Source organism: Gorilla gorilla, chromosome 11 (assembly GCF_029281585.2).
Source record: "Gorilla gorilla gorilla isolate KB3781 chromosome 11, NHGRI_mGorGor1-v2.1_pri, whole genome shotgun sequence".
NCBI lineage: Eukaryota > Metazoa > Chordata > Mammalia > Primates > Hominidae > Gorilla > Gorilla gorilla.
The window spans coordinates 105366054-105381997 of record NC_073235.2 but is presented as its reverse complement, the minus strand read 5'-3'; the positions used below and the strand labels follow the sequence as shown (position 1 = coordinate 105381997).

General features: G+C 39.6%; 1 protein-coding gene across 1 annotated transcript in view; it reads right to left on the bottom strand.

Annotated features, from left to right (window-relative positions):
* Positions 1–1234: 1234 nt before the first annotated feature.
* The window catches only part of FAM117B (family with sequence similarity 117 member B), a 134711-nt gene continuing 120001 nt past the window's right edge, over positions 1235–15944 (bottom strand). Inside the window, exons 5-8 of the mRNA XM_031008836.3 lie at positions 15271–15414; positions 13513–13738; positions 11600–11720; positions 1235–5519 (exon numbers count right to left, since the gene is read on the bottom strand). Of these exons, the coding sequence (XP_030864696.1) occupies positions 5201–5519; positions 11600–11720; positions 13513–13738; positions 15271–15414 (810 nt within the window). The 3' untranslated portion in view covers positions 1235–5200. The remainder of the gene's footprint in view (positions 5520–11599; positions 11721–13512; positions 13739–15270; positions 15415–15944) is intronic.

Sequence of the window (15944 nt, the reverse complement as noted above, 5' to 3'; positions counted from 1 at the left end):
GGGGAATACTAAGAAAGAAAGGGAGAAAACTCTACGTGCCAATTTTAGAATTCTCTTTGCATTTGATACTATGTTAAATTATTGTGTAAATATATTAGCTATTCCCAAACTCTGGTTAACTTTTTTGCTCAGAAATAATATTTCAAAAATTTTAACAGGCTAGACACAATGGCTCACACCTATAATCCCAGCACTTTGGGAGGCAGAGGTGGGAGGATCACTTGAGGCCAGGAGTTCGAGACCAGCCTAAGCAGTGTGGCAAGACCTTGTTTCTACGAAAAAAAAAAAAATTAAATAAATTTATATAAAAATTAGCCAGGCATGGTGGCACATACCTGTGGTCCCAGCCACTTGGGAGGCTGAGGCAGGAGGATCCCTTGAGTCCAGCACTTTGGGAGGCAGAGGTGGGAGGATCACTTGAGGCCAGGAGTTTGAGACCAGCCTAGGCAATGTGGCAAGACCTTGTCTCTATGAAAATAAATAAATGAAATAAATTTATAAAATAATTAGCCAGGCGTGGTAGCACATACCTGTGGTCCCAGCCACTTGGGAGGCTGAGGCAGAAGGATCCCTTCAGCCCAGGAGCTTGAGGCTGCAGTGAGCTGAGTGACTGTGCCACTGTACTCCACCCTGGGCAACACAGCAGAGACTCTGTCTCAAAAACAAAAAAAAATTAATTTGGTGACCAAATTACTGTGGTGACTTATGTCATTAAAATGTGTCCCTGCTTTCTAAGTTATTACAGTGTAGCCTTCTGACCAGCTCTGTTGTGTGGATACAGACAAAACCCCCAAAACTCAACAACTGTCCCCTGAAACCCAACGACTGTCTTGCATATATAAGCCACTGTCACAAAGGAAGAATATGGCTGAATTACCAAGAATTAAAACAAAAAAACTCCTCTCATGTACTTTATAATGAATGTAAGTGACTGCCCCAGCTAAGTTACCTCTAACAAAACTCTGAAGCAGTGAATTCCTCACGCGTGGGTATCTCTCTGTGCTGCTTATATTTTAATGTGTGCCTAGTACTTACCCCAAAGAGCAGGTACTTTCAGTTCTAGGGCAAGTGAGGGGTAGCAAGGAACTTGCTGCTGAACACAAACAAATTTTTCTATTAGTCTGAGAAAAACAATGTACCGCTTAAAAGCTAGATAAATAACCAGTCCAAAAAGAAATGTAACTTGAATTTGGACAATATTCCAAAAATTATATAAAAATTCACAGAAAAAAACTCAAGAAGAACAGACTTTATTTTTAACATAAAAGTTCTATTTTCTTGTGAGGCAGCAACAAGTGTCAGGTACAGGGAATACATAAGTACAGCGTAACAATACCGATTACCATTGGAAATGCTGTTTTTTGAGAGAATTGTTAGAATAACAAAATGTTTTAAATTGCATTTTAAAAAGAGTTACACAGCTTCCACAGAGACAAAAAATGAAGAGTTAAAAAAATTCTACTCTTAAACAAGACTGTATAAACAAAATGCTGTTCAGGGCTGCTCTGCTCACCTTCAATTTGGTCAGAGTAAAATGCGGAGTTAAGCATTCTTAGCTTTATTTTGCAAATTCAGCACTTCCACTCATCTGGTTTTGAGACATCAAAATTCCAAAGACTAAGGAATGAATCTTAAGTTTACAATAGTAAAGTAAATGCAGTAGTGGCAAATTTTCTTTTATTTTCCTTCACAAAAGAAAATCTTTATAACCCAGTCCTAGTCTTGGACATAGTGAAAGCTATAAATTCTGACTTTTTTTACACTTTCTTTCAGTGAAAGCCAACCACTGAAAGCAAAGAAAAAGGACTTTCATGTCGTCAAATATTCCACAGTTAGCAAGAGCACCTTCTAAAAGACTGATTTGGACTGTAGTCATAAGTATTAAGTATAAGAAATATAAAACAAATTGAATAATCTAGTTGAAAAATAATCTTGACATCCATGCTCACCACATGTAACCAAAGAGGCAAAACCGGTATTTTTAAAACACAGTTGCTTACAAAAGCCATGACAAGTAATAGACTCAGTCATGATCAGAAACAGTAAATTTACATAATTTTTATCATCACAAAGAAGAAATTGTTTAAAGATTTAAAAAAACCTAAGATTGACAAAGTGAATAACCAAATAGCTTCTTTCTCTGAAAGACACATGCTACCCATTTCTTTTAATGCAATGGAAGTAAATTTTTATAAAATTAAAAAAATTTAAATTATATTCCCATTGAAGCTATTCTATTTACCTTCTGTACAGTTTTCTACAGAATAACAATAATTATGGAGTGTAATTTCAGAAACCAACATTATGCATTCTATTGAGAGTGTCACATTTCACTGGAAAGCTGGAGACCCATTAAAAAAAAAAATCAACCACCAGGGAACTAAGGGTTAAATAAAACAGCTGAATGAACCTATGGTTAATATTTTTTTCAAGACTGTGATAAAGCTTACATGCTTAAAAATTAGCCCTTTGGCACTGGCAGTTAGAGTTGTTTTGTACCTTGTACCTTTTTTTCAAATCTCAAGCTCTGTTTCTCCCAAACCCCAGGGATCTGTCTGGTTGCCATACAATTCATTTACCTGCAAATTCACATTCTCCTTACAACCAAACATTAGACTAGAAGTTCTATTTATAAGACTGTAAATAATTCTGAAACTTGTTCTTCCATTCCAATTTTAAGTTACTTTAGATTAAGGACATATGAAACTCCACAGAAAGATATGAATTAGACAAATAGGCACAACAGAGCAAAAGGGAAAACCTCTACAGAGTGGCATTCTAGTTCTAAAATGCCATTGTGACTAGCAGGGATAGAGATGGAAGAGGAACGGAAGAGCAAGGCCAAGAACACAGATTTAACAGAATTCAAGTCATCCAAAAACCAAGAGTTCTTTTTAAATAACTTGTTTTTAACTTCCTCTACCCCCATTCTGATTTCAGTTTTACCTTTTCTTCTGAACTTCTGATACAGCAGATACTCAGTGGTGATACAGTCAAGTTATAATGCATAACAAAGAAGGCAAAATATCAAGGCTCTCAGTGAGAAAATGTAGACCCCAAATAACTGAGCTTTTAATGACTGAGAAGCCATAACGTACTAGTTCCAAATAAATTAGTTTTGGATCGAGAAAGTACCAAAGTTCATCAGTCCTACCATCTAAAACCTGACGGATTTATTCAAATGTTGAATTTATCTGATTTACCTAAATGCATCTCGAATTTAAACTCAACAGGGATTATTTTAAATTGCTTAGATGTTTTAAAGGTACATGAGTATAAGAAGTCCTTTCCGAAGATTTATTGCTACCACTAGGTTTTCCTTGATAGAATATGTCTAGGTAAGCTGACATATTAACCTTCTAAACTGTATCCTCTTTATAATGATTTAAAAACTTTTTTCTACCTTATAATATGTATAGGAACAGTAAATTATTGCATCATAAAGTAGTATATGAAGATATGAAAAGGATGCTTTTATTCAATACTGTTTGCTGAAACTCACTTTTAAAAAGAGCTGCTCCTGGATGGGCGTGGTGGCTCATGCCTGTAATCCCAGCACTTTGGGAGGCCAAGACAAGCAGATCACCTGAGGCCAGGAGTTCAAGAACAGCCTGACCAACATGGTGAAACCCCGTATCTACTAAAAATACAAAATTAGCTGGGTATGATGGTGCATGCCTGTAATCCCAGCTACTTGGGAGGCTAAGGCAAGAGAATTGCTTGAACCTGGGAGACAGAGGTCGCAGTGAGCCGAGATTGCGCCATTGCACTCCAGCCTGGGCAACAAGAGTGAAACTCCGTCTCCAAAAAAAAAAAAAAAAAAAAAAAAAGCTGCTCCTTAATCTCACTACCACATACCCAGAAATCAAATACTGATGTCATGTGATACTGGCAGTGATTTATATTAGGATGAGCCCAAATCCAAAACTGTATGGAGTTTTCAAAGATGCTTATCGTTCATACTCAAGTTCTTCTTGTGTATTTTCCCTACTATGTGGAGCGTTAGGGGGTAAATTAGCAAAATCTGTAGGCAACAAATCTCAGGGCCAACCACCACCACAAAGAAAAATGTCAGTCACAGGATTCTGCGGCTACAGTTTGGATCACTATCCACTGGATTACACTCCTGGCAAACTACTAGCCCAACCAAATCCACAAGACAACAACATCACAAGGGCAAAGGAGGAAATCCATGCACAGCCATTTCAGGATCTCTTTGGGGCTATGATACAGTGATGATTAAAGGTAGAATGACACCTGTGGTGAAGGAGGGAGAGCGTGTGATATATATATATATATATCACAGAAAACCAAAGGGGCTCCTTACTCTTAGCTAGCAATCAACACTGGATAGTTTCCTTTTGGCTCACTGACTTTTAAATCAAGTTCCAATATGGGTGAGAACATATTAAAGCACTTGTGTTCAGACTACAACTTTTCTGACCACATGGTGAAATGTGTACAGGAGTAGTGAAGAAAACAGCAGTTATACAAATATTTCACCCAAAGCACAAACTTTTGACATCAAAAACATAAATCACATAATGTACGAATATTGCTTTTTAATCTCTTTTTATATATACTTGTTCAATGCATTTACCTATCAATCCTTGTTTAGGAGAAGAACATAGTCATGAGATTAAGATTGCTGGGAAAACGTCAACAATCCCTTTGGTCCCAAAGCTGAAAACAGCTGAGAAAAGCACACATCTAGAAAGGGAACAAGAAACAGAGGCCACCAAAGAATCTTTTGAATATCCTGTTTGCTACGTTTCAGAAAATGTAACACTGGTATATTATAAAATAGTCATTTTCATAGAAAAGATGGTTCTTGCAGCATCAGTCACATCTCCCTTTAGGAATCATGTTGGCAAGGATCAGGGGTGTGTGTGTGTGTGTGTGTTTTAAAGAAGTCTGATTCGAAAACAAAAACATGATATTGTCTCTCCAAAGGTAAAGAATGAGACCTTTCTTGTTTCAATCAGTGCTTTGATAAAAAGCAGGCTAAGCACTGAGGGTTGGCGTTCACAAGTGGGGCAGAGCCGTCACGGGGGATCCTTTCTTCCAGAAGCCTCGCCGTCACATGTCACTGGAAAGCTGGAGCACATCACAGCCGACCAGAAGCGCACGATGCCATCAGAATCCAGTGATCTGAGGAGGTTCCCAATTTCCCAGAACAACAGCCATGTTGCACTGTGACCTATCCTTCAGCTTCCTCAATTGGTTCTGGTGGTGGGAGTAGAGAAGCTGATGGCATGACTGTACTTGTTCCTCGAGAGACTCGGTCTTGCTCTGTGTTTGTAGACAGGGAGGCCACAGCAATAGGCTGCAGCAGAGTGGTTGTCATGCCAGTGGTGACTGTCAGGCTGTGGCCAGAGCCCTTGAGTGTAAGATCCGGGGTAGGAAGGAGTGGCTTGAGGATGCTGACGAGGCAGAAAGCAGATCCACTTTTAGGAATGAAATTCACCTTGTTTTTGTCAGGACAATAAAAGGCTGGGATTTCATGAAGCTGTTTTGGCCTAGACATAGAACAGACAACCCAATGCTTTTAAGTCACTGAACTTAAAAAAAAAAAAAAGCTTGGAAACAAGCTCTTTTATTTTTTAAAAAGTTAACTTACATCACAGAAAAGGAATATAAAACTCAAGCTCTGTCCCCCCTTCAAACACCAAGGACCAAAGTGCTATCTGACATATGATTCAACATATGTATCTTAGAATGCAAGAAGCCCCCATCATCATTGCTGCTTTCAGTTCCCTCGACAGCCCCGTTACCATGCAGGCGGCTCAGCCCGATGAGCACTGCATGTCAATGATGAGCTAAGACGGTCAAGGGAATAATGAATTTCCTATAGCAGAAGAAAATCTAGATGTTTAAAGACATGTATGCCTTTATGTATGGTATATTCCACTGCCATGATTTTTCCGAGGTCTGTAGTATACTGGAAGGAGACAGCAAGGAAATTAAAGATATACAATGTCCGTCTTTTGCTAAGTTCCACCATTGCATGACTAAAACTATGGTAGGCCTGGCTTTTCTCTTCAAGTGCTTGTAAAAATCTCTTTGATGGAAACAATTCTTTGAGTTAACCCTGATAGTTTTCTGAGCAATATAATGTAAATGTGAAATCAAAATGAAAACTCCTTTGCTTTGAAAGCTTTTTATTAAAGCCAAATCCTTCCCTTTTCCTAGGTCCTCCTGAAAATTAACCCAAATTGTTGAAAAAGATATTGGTATTAATGGTATTTCATGAAAATTAAAAGTATAAAAAAACTACATTGTTAAAGTAACACAGAAATGCCACAAAATTAAGGTGGGAGAACCTACATAAATCAAGACTTAGGTTGATTCTCATCTCTTCCAATGACAATAAAAATCTAAATCAGCCAGCCATGGTGGTTCACACCTGTAATTTCAGCACTTTGGGAGTCTGAGCGGGGAGGCTTACCTGAACCCAGGAGTTCCAGACCAGCCTGGGCAACACAGTGAGACCCTGTCTTTATAAAAACCTTAAAAAAAATATAATCTAGTCTGATGGCATGCACCTGTAGTCCCAGCTACCTGGGAGGCTGAGGTGGGAGGATAGCTTGGCCCTAGGAAGTGGAGGTTGTACTGAGCCATAATCGGGCCACTGCACTCCAGCCTGGGCAGCAGAGCAAGACCCTGTCTCACACACACACAAAAAATCTAAATCAGTTCAATAAAAATGCAAGTGTGCACTAAATTCTGAGGATACAAAGTTGAAACAATCCACAAGGAGGAGGTGGACTAAATTTATAGTTCTTGTGGGGTGAGGAGTGATGGGGACAGAGCTGTGTTTCAACACAACTAGCTTCCTTTATAATCTTGTGTATATGATGCATTTAAAACATTATTCAGAGAAGGGATCCACAAGCTTTACCAGACAGACTGCCAAAGTTGTCCACAGTACAGAAGAGGTTAAGACCTCCACAAGAGAATCCAACAGGCATGATTACAGAGGTTTATAAAAAGGTTTAGAGGTTAGCACAAGGGGGTGGATAACCTGTGGCCTGTAGAAAGAGGGAGGGTTTGGTAGTAACCCTCTGAGCTGGGTTTTGAAGAATGAGTAAACAGCGGATGGGGAGTGGACACCGAAAAGACGTGTGTTCCCAGTAGACAATGATTAGGTGGGCAGATTTTTATTAACAGTGAACACTATGGAGAGCTTTGGCAAATATAATAATTAAGAACAAAGAAAAATACATCATGTAGGTTATGTTCAACTTGGGCACTATTCTTTGTAGAATAGTTGAGTACTTTTAGTGCCACAAGTATATTTGGATATATTACTGATAAGAACAACATACACCCTTCTATTTTTATCATCTGAGAGCATGATTTTCAATACACTGAACTTAAGGAAGTTGAGGTTATGTTTCCATAATTAAATAATGCCTTAAATTTTCCTTTGAAGACAGAATTACCGAAGTTAACTTTCATTCTTGTAGAATGAAAAACTTCTTGTAGAAAATGAAAAGGCTAATTTTAACAGTTCCATCCAAATGAGGCCTAGATTTTTAATTAACTTATTTGTTTGAGGTTATCTTCTTAAAAATGGCTTAAGATGGCTGGGCGCAGTGGCTCACGCTTGTAATCCCAGCACTTTGGGAGGCCAAGGCGAGCGGATCATGAGGTCAGGAGATCGAGACCATCCTGGCTAACACGTTGAAACCCTGTCTCTACTAAAAGATACAAAAAATTAGCCAGGCATGGTGGCGGACGCCTGTAGTCCCAGCTATTTGGGAGGCTGAGGCAGGAGAATGGCATGAACCCAGGAGGTGGAGCTTGCAGTGAGCCAAGATCACACCACTGCACTCCAGCCTGGGCGACAGAGTGAGACTCCGTCTCAAAAAAAAAAAAAAAAGACTTAAGACTCGTGGCTGCTAATAGGTCTCTGGGATGAAACTTTACATTTCTGAAGTACAAACTTCCTGATTTAGATAAAGTTTTTGATCTGGAATTGTTTTTTTAATGATAGGAATCTAAAAACCATTTAACTTCCTTGCTGCTTTCATGAAAACAGACTTACGATATACCTCACACAAAATAATGTAAACAGTAATACTTGTCTAACTGATCAGATCAAGAAACAGAACATTAACACCAATGTAACATAAAGCACCAAAAAAACTCTCCTTGTGCCTTCTTCTTCCTGTCATTACCCCAGCCCACCAAGAAGAATCACTTTCCTAACCTCTGTGGCTTCAAAGAGTGCATTACCCAAGAAAAACATGACCCACCACAGGATATGTGACCTACACATATGCTAGGAGAAGCTGCAAATACTAACGTTACTTCAAAGCATTCTTCAACTTACAAACCATACATAGAAAGAAAAAAACTCACGCTGTTTTTAAAATTTTATTTTTTCTTAAGCAGTTATTCCAAAACGATTGTGTCTCAAAGTAGATTTAACTTAAAAATGCTTCTATATTGCAAAGAAGCCATAATGTGTAAGAATCTAAGGACTTCATTAGCTGGGATCAGGAAAGAGTATATTCAACTTCATTAAAAAGGACTTACTAAGTGCAGATGACATGGCTATGGTATGTGCTGTTATCAAAAAGATTATAGAGACAGAAGTACAAAATCTGGTTTTGTCCTTTTTGGGCCCAAATCCAACCACCTATTTTCTTTCAGGTAAACAGACACATTTCTAGAAATCAGAGATCACTCCTCACCCCATCCCGACCCCCCAGTTCAGGTCAGAGTTAGTACTTTAAAGCAAAAGTAAGACACAGTGAGAAAAGTATTAAAAGAATGGCTAAAGCTAAAATGTTATATTGGGACCAACAATCTACCCTTGCTTTCATTGTAGTGTGCACGGTGGTTATTGTTCTAATTTTGACATATCTGGGACAAAAAGACACTAATTTTTTTAAAAGACTTTGAGTAACTTATTTTATTGACAAAAGGTTAAAATTACTTCTTAGATATCCACACTTAGTTACGACTGCTAATTTGTCTTTGGAACGTGATTAAAATATTAATAGTGTTACACAGTCTTTCTACCAGTAAAATGTATAATACACATTACATTAAAAAAAAAAAAAGAATAGGTTTACCTTCTACTAACAGATCAATGTGCCATAAAACATGTAACATGACTGGGCACGGTGGCTCATGCCTGTAATCCCAGCACTTTGGGAGGCAGAGGTGGTAGATCCAGCTGAGTTCAGGAGTTCGAGACTAGCCTGGCCAATATGGTAAAACCCCATTTCTACTAAAAATACAAAACTTAGCCAGGCATGGTCGTGGGTGTCTGTAATTCCAGCTACTTGGGAGGCTGAGACAGGAGAATTGCTTGAACCTGGGTGGCAGAGGTTGCAGTGAGCCAAGATCATGCCATTGCACTCCAGCCTGGGTGACAAGAGTGAAACTCCATCTCAAGAAAAAAAAATAAAAACAAAAACAAAAAACCCAACCATGTAATATGTTAGGGTTTATCTTATGTTTGATCTATCTACAGACACACACACACACCCCTCTGGTCTTTTCTTCTCTCCCTTTAAAGATAAATAATGTAGTAGTACATAGCTCAGACACTGAGTCCTCAGAAACTTTCCAAATGCAATAGTCTAAGGCAGGTACCACAGGACACCACCCAACAAATATTTAAAGTCATTTCTTAAAAACAATCAAAATGCTTTGGAGCCAATCAACCAAATCTCTACATTTAGCACTTAGGCAAATCCTAAGGGCCAATGAATAAATCAAAGAGCTCAACTCAGGCCGGATGCAGTGGCTCATGCCTATAGTCCCAGCACTTTAGGAGGCCAAGGCGGGTGGATCACTTGAGCCCAGGAGTTCAAGACCAGCCTAGGCACATGCCAAAACCCCATCTCTACAAAAACTAGCTGGGTGTGGTGGCATGCCTGTGGTCTCAGCTAACTGGGAGGCTGAGGTGAGAGAATTGCCTGAGCCCGGGGAGGTCGAGGCTGCAGTGAACTGTTGACTCCAATACTGCACTCCAGCCTGGGTGACAGAGTGAGAACCTGTCTCAGCAGGGCTGGCAGTGGAGGGGGGCAGGCACAACTCCAAAAAAGTACATTTGGGCCAACAGATTTTAACCTAACAGAATGAGCCCATTTCTGCTTTCCAGTTCCAAAATAGTGGTAAAGAAACACATGGTTCCACTCCCTGCCACAGAAAACCAAAAACAAATATGTATTACTGAGATGATTACTAGCAATATCCTAGAATTCAAATATGAAGAGAATGAAGAGACAGTTCCTGGGGCCACAGAGAAGTGAAAAAACTGAGGATCAGACTTCCACATCTGTGACAACCCTACCCTCATTCTGCCCAGCACAATTCATGGTTTCTACACTAGAGAAACTGAGACTGGGTTAGACAACCAGCTTCCCCACAATCCTGGGTTCCCTGACAAGACACTGCCTTAACCCATGGAAAGCATGGTAAATACATGAAAGGAAAAATATCCCCAAGGAAAGGCAAAGACAAAGAGGGGAGACAGAAATACCATTCCCAGCCCTGGAAACTCTGTTGTGGAATTCGGTGAAAGGAGATGCCACATCACAGTGGTTCAGCAGCACCACACAGGTCCCTTCGGCAGGAACTCCGACCTAGCCTTCCCACGCTGCTGAGACCTTTGGGACCTCCCCCGTTCAGGAGCAGCAGCCAAACCTATATACCGCTAAATTCAACATGTAAACATGACTGGATACATGTTCACAAATGACAGCCACAGAAGACATTTTGCAAACTAAAGAAATTTGAATAACAAGTGGGTATTAGCTGATATTAAGCATTACTGTCAACATTCTAAGATAATCGTACTGTGGTTATATAGTAGTACTGTGGTTACTTTTAGCAAATACTGCAAAATGTTAGCTATTATCTAATCTGAGTTGTAGATATATGAGTGATCACTATACTATTCTTTCAGCTTACTTAAAAATGCTGATAATAGGCTGGGCACAGTGGCTCATGCCTGCAATCCCAGCACTTCAGGAGGCTGAGGCAGAAGGATTGCTTGTGCCCAGGAGTTTGGGACCAGCCTGGACAACACAGTGAGACCCTGTCTCTCCAAACTTTAAAATATTAGCCAGGCTAGACCAGGCGCAGTGGCTCATGCCTGTAATCCCAGCACTTTGGTAGGCCGAGGCGGGTGGATCACGAAGTCAGGAGATTGAGACCATCCTGGCTAACGCAGTGAAACCCCATCCCTACTAAAAATACAAAAAATTAGCCGGGCGTGGTGGTAGGCACCTGTAGTCCCAGCTACTCAGGAGGCTGAGGCAGGAGAATGGCGTGAACCCAGGAGGCGGAGATTGCAGTGAGCTGAGGTTGTGCCACTGCACTCCAGCCTGGGTGTCAGAGTGAAACTCTGTCTCAAAAAAAAAAAAAAATTAGCCAGGCTAGTGGCGTGCATCTGTATTCCCAGCTACTTGGGAGGTTGAGGTGGGAAGATAACTTGAGCTAAGGAGGTAGAGGTTGCAGTGTGACCTGTGACTGCATCAGTGCAGTCCAGCCTAGATGACAGAGTGAGATCCTATCTCAAAAAAAAAAAAGCTCATAATAGTTTTTTTGTGGGGATGGTGGAAGGGATACTTACGAGCATTCCTCAAAGACTTTGACCCTTTCACAGCCCTCAGGAGGTTCCCTTTTGAACATATAACTGTTGTTAGGTTTTGGTGAGGTTGCATATTTGGGCAAAGGAGAATTGTTCCCATTCTCTGCAAGAAATGACACATTAGATTACTACATAAATGTATAGTCATACTATATTTAATTGTTCTTGGACTAGCCCACCATGAACTACTTGAGGGCAGGAACAGTGCTTTATTAATCAAGGAGATAATTAATGTCTGTTAAACAAATGCACACACAAATAAAATATTTATTTCACTTCCACTCACAATTACCATAGCCTAGGCCTGTATCACATAATCCTCAGTAGTGAACACTGATCTAGCTGGCTGCCTTATTTCTATTCTTTACAAAACAAATGCACTCAAACACTACTTCCATTTTTCCCAGTACAAATATCTGAAATGGTTCTTCATTGGTTGCTGATGACTAATTCTTGGCCTGCGCTTCAGAATTTCTCAGTTTGATTTCTCTGCTCCACTGGTTACAATCTTTGCTCCAGGTAGTCAGAGCTACCGCATGCCAAACATTTTTTTTGCCTATGAATTTCCCCTTACCTAAAAGGGGTAAGTTCTGTTTATTTTCCAAAAGGTCCTTCAAAGTCTGGCTCTGACTCAAGTTTTTTGAAATCTTTCTAAATTAACCCTATCAGGAGGAACATTTCTTTACTCTGATATTCTTGTTTAGTGCTGATATCCTCAATTTATATTAACTTAAAAATTTTAATATGTTAAATAACTGTTCTAAATTTTCAGTCTGTACCAGCTAAGCTACAAACTCCTTGCTGGCAGCAGCACTACAGCCCAGTTTTCCTACAAAAGAAATTCACAGAGGCCAACCACCTACTAAAATCAAATGGATCAGGACACAACATTTATTGAGTTTATTTATTTATAGACTTTCTACATGTTATTGACGTAGAAGTAGAAAGTATGGGAAATCAAGGGCCAGATTTTATCTGACCCATGTTTTATCAGACCCAGAAGCTAGCAATAAAAGTCCAAAGAGTAACAGTTTACAACTTCCCACAGTCTAAAGTAACTTCTTCAGTGAATCGTCTGTCTTCCGCACTTGTCACAGTTTTAATGTCTTAGGTGATGAGTAGTAGTAGCAGCCAGTCCTAACAGCAGAGCACTTTAGGACATTCAACACACTGTATGGAGGAGGTTCTAAATAAATGACACTGAACTGAGCTTTAGAATTTATAAATAAATGTCATTATTATTGCTTTCAAGTACACAACGTAACCAGGATTAGGCTAAGAAAATACTGTCCTGACATAGATGCAAGGCTAGTATTTGTTTTAAAAGGCAAGAATATTTGTAATTAACATTCAAACTGCTTCTATTTCCAGGTAACTTCTAAGGTATTTTAAGGTTATTTTTAAAAGTACCCTTCAACGTTTTACATCAGGCTTGCTTTAAACACTCATCCTGCATTGATATAAATCTGTTTAATCCTTGTTTAAAATGTCACAAGTACAGATCCTAAAAAACACTAACTTGAAGGCTTTGTATTGATTTAAAAAGCATTAAGGTAATAAAATCATGACTATCAGGTGACAGAGACCAAAGTGCTTTTCAGAGCAAGTGCTCATCTCATTTATTCCAAAAAGAATGTTTCTCACCAATAAGGAAGTTGTATTAACAGTGCAAAAAAAGAGCTACAAACTAACAAAAGCTCATAAACTTGCCCAACTAGACCATCAACTGAGCATGACAGTCAAACCTGTCTATACTCCAAATTGAAAACCTAGGCTTTGAACACATTAACTGAGTAGCCTCGAGTGTGTGTGTTCTGCTAGAAAATGAATAGAATGAATGATACGACAGGAGGTATTCCGTTATCATCTAGTAGCACATTCCTCCAGCACTGTACCTTTATCTCTGGGATCAACAAGCAGGTCATCAGCTGAGCAAGGACTCTCCTCGCTACCTTCATTGGAAATGGTGAGGAACGATGTTGGGGACACGGACTGGGAACGGCTGCTGTTGTTGCTTCCCCTGTCTGCCCCACCAGGGGTCTGTGTGTCAATGCTGCGCGTGCTGCTACTTCTCTGTACAAGCGGGGGTGGAGCACGATGGCCATCTGGAATATCTTGCGGCTGTTACAAAATTGTAAAAACATAGGTATATTTATAATTAATTTCGAATCACCAGCAATGGACCCAATGTCAACCTTCCCATATAGTGCCAGAGACTCACAAATCAGAAATCCCTTCCTACTTATTAGGATTTCATGTTGCACGTTAGTGACATCCCTGTCTAATCTGACCCCCACACTGAGAGTCTTCGGTGAAGACTTTGTATTCCCAAGGCCTGGCATACAGCAGGTGGCCAATGCTTGCTGAATAAATGAATTGTACTGAATCACTTATTGTGTGCTAAGGGTTATTTTAAAAATTATAAATAAGGGCCATGAAATAAATCTAGGTGTAACACTAGGTTCCACATTAGAGGAAAAAGGTTATTCATCATGTGAACCAGGAACACTGATGCCACGCCCTGAAAGGATTTTTTCAAGTCAACCTGCCTAAATGGGGGAAAGGTTAATCACAGAAGTGCTGTTGATGGGGAGAAAATCAAGTACACACACAGAGGAAAGCCTGTGTGGATCACTTAGCAAGGAAACCAACTCCCTGCACATCTTTGATTCATTTACCTTTATTATATCAGGGTATCAGTACCCCATCAAGCAGGATGGAGGAGAGGGTGTAGGGAGCTGTATTTTCTCTAAGCTAAACCAACCTTTTATCTTAAGGGAGAGGATCTTAAGCATCAATACAATATTCAATTCCTCCTTCACTGAAGAATAGAGAGACGGTTAGATAAATAAATATACTCTGTGGCATGGTTCTTAAACCAAAACAGTTAATTTTTCTGTTTTACATAGCAACTATTCTCATGTGTATTCTAGTCAGTAAAGAGAGTAGGCAGAATTTTTTTTTTTCGATCTCAGCTCACTGCAACCTCCACTTCCCGGGTTCAAGCGATTCTCCCTGCCTCCCAAGTAGCTGGGATTACAGGCACGCACCACCATGCCCAGCTAATTTTTGTATTCTTTTAGTAGAGACGGGGTTTCCATGTTGGCCAGGTGGGTCTTGAACTCCTGACCTCAGGTGATCCGCCCACCTTGGCCTCCCAAAGTGTTGGGATTACAGGTGTGAGCCACTGTGCCCAGCCAGATCATTTCTAAATGTACTTTATGATGACATGGCCTACCATGTCAACCAAAACCAAATAGTGACTGACATTCAAAAAAGGAGCAGATAGATTCATGCTTAGAAGGTATTCAATGTCATGTAAACTTCTGCCCCCCATAATTAGTAAGCTAAACTTTTGTTAAATGGAGTTACAGCAAATAAGAAGTATATCACCTAATGGTTTCTAAATACAGACAAACAAAAAAATAGTTTCTGTTCAGTAATCCAAATTCAAGTCAGATCAGTTGCCTCTATGACATGCAACAAAATGAAAACTTTTCATTCACTCGCCCAGGTCAAAGATTTTTCAAAAGAGATAAATTTTCGCTCTCTCAATGAGAAGGAAGAAACCTAAGTAAATATGGAAACCCAAACTGTGCATTTTTAATAATTATAAGAGTTCAAGAATGATTTTAAGATACAAGATCACTTACTATAAGTTGCTCTTCCTTTTCCCCAGTCTCTTTAATTATTATTTCAATCTCCTGATTCAATCCTTCCACGCTATTCCGGAACCGGGAGCCTGTTGATTTGGTGATGGGAATTACAGGAATAAGTGCACTCTTTGGAACAGGAGCCTTAAGAAAATGGGATGGAGAAGAGAGGCTTAACATTACCTTTTAATTTTCTAGGCTGAAGCATAATTCCAACAGACATAAGTAACTCAAAAATAAATCAAACTTTACAGGCCTCACAAAAAGTGTGAGTGACCAAACCTGCTCCTTAGCATGTATGAAATATAATTTAAAACCCAAATCCCACACAATGAAGGTAGGATTTTGAACATTTATTCACATCTGTGAATGACTGCAAACGGAACAGGGATAAATAAATATAGTAAAAGAATGTCAACCTCAGAAATTCTTTTATGACTGTAACAGAGCTCAGATTTCAGAATATAACTTTAAACTCTCCTAGTGCCACAATGATACAGTTTGGATGTCTCACCCAAATCATGGGGGTGGATCTCTCATGAATGGTTTAGCACAGTCCCTCTTAGTACTGTGAGTTCTTACGAAATCTGGTTGTTTAAAGGTGTGTAATGCCTCCCACTTCTCTCTCTTGCTCCTGCTCAGCCATGTGACCTGTGTCTTTCCCCCTTTGCCTT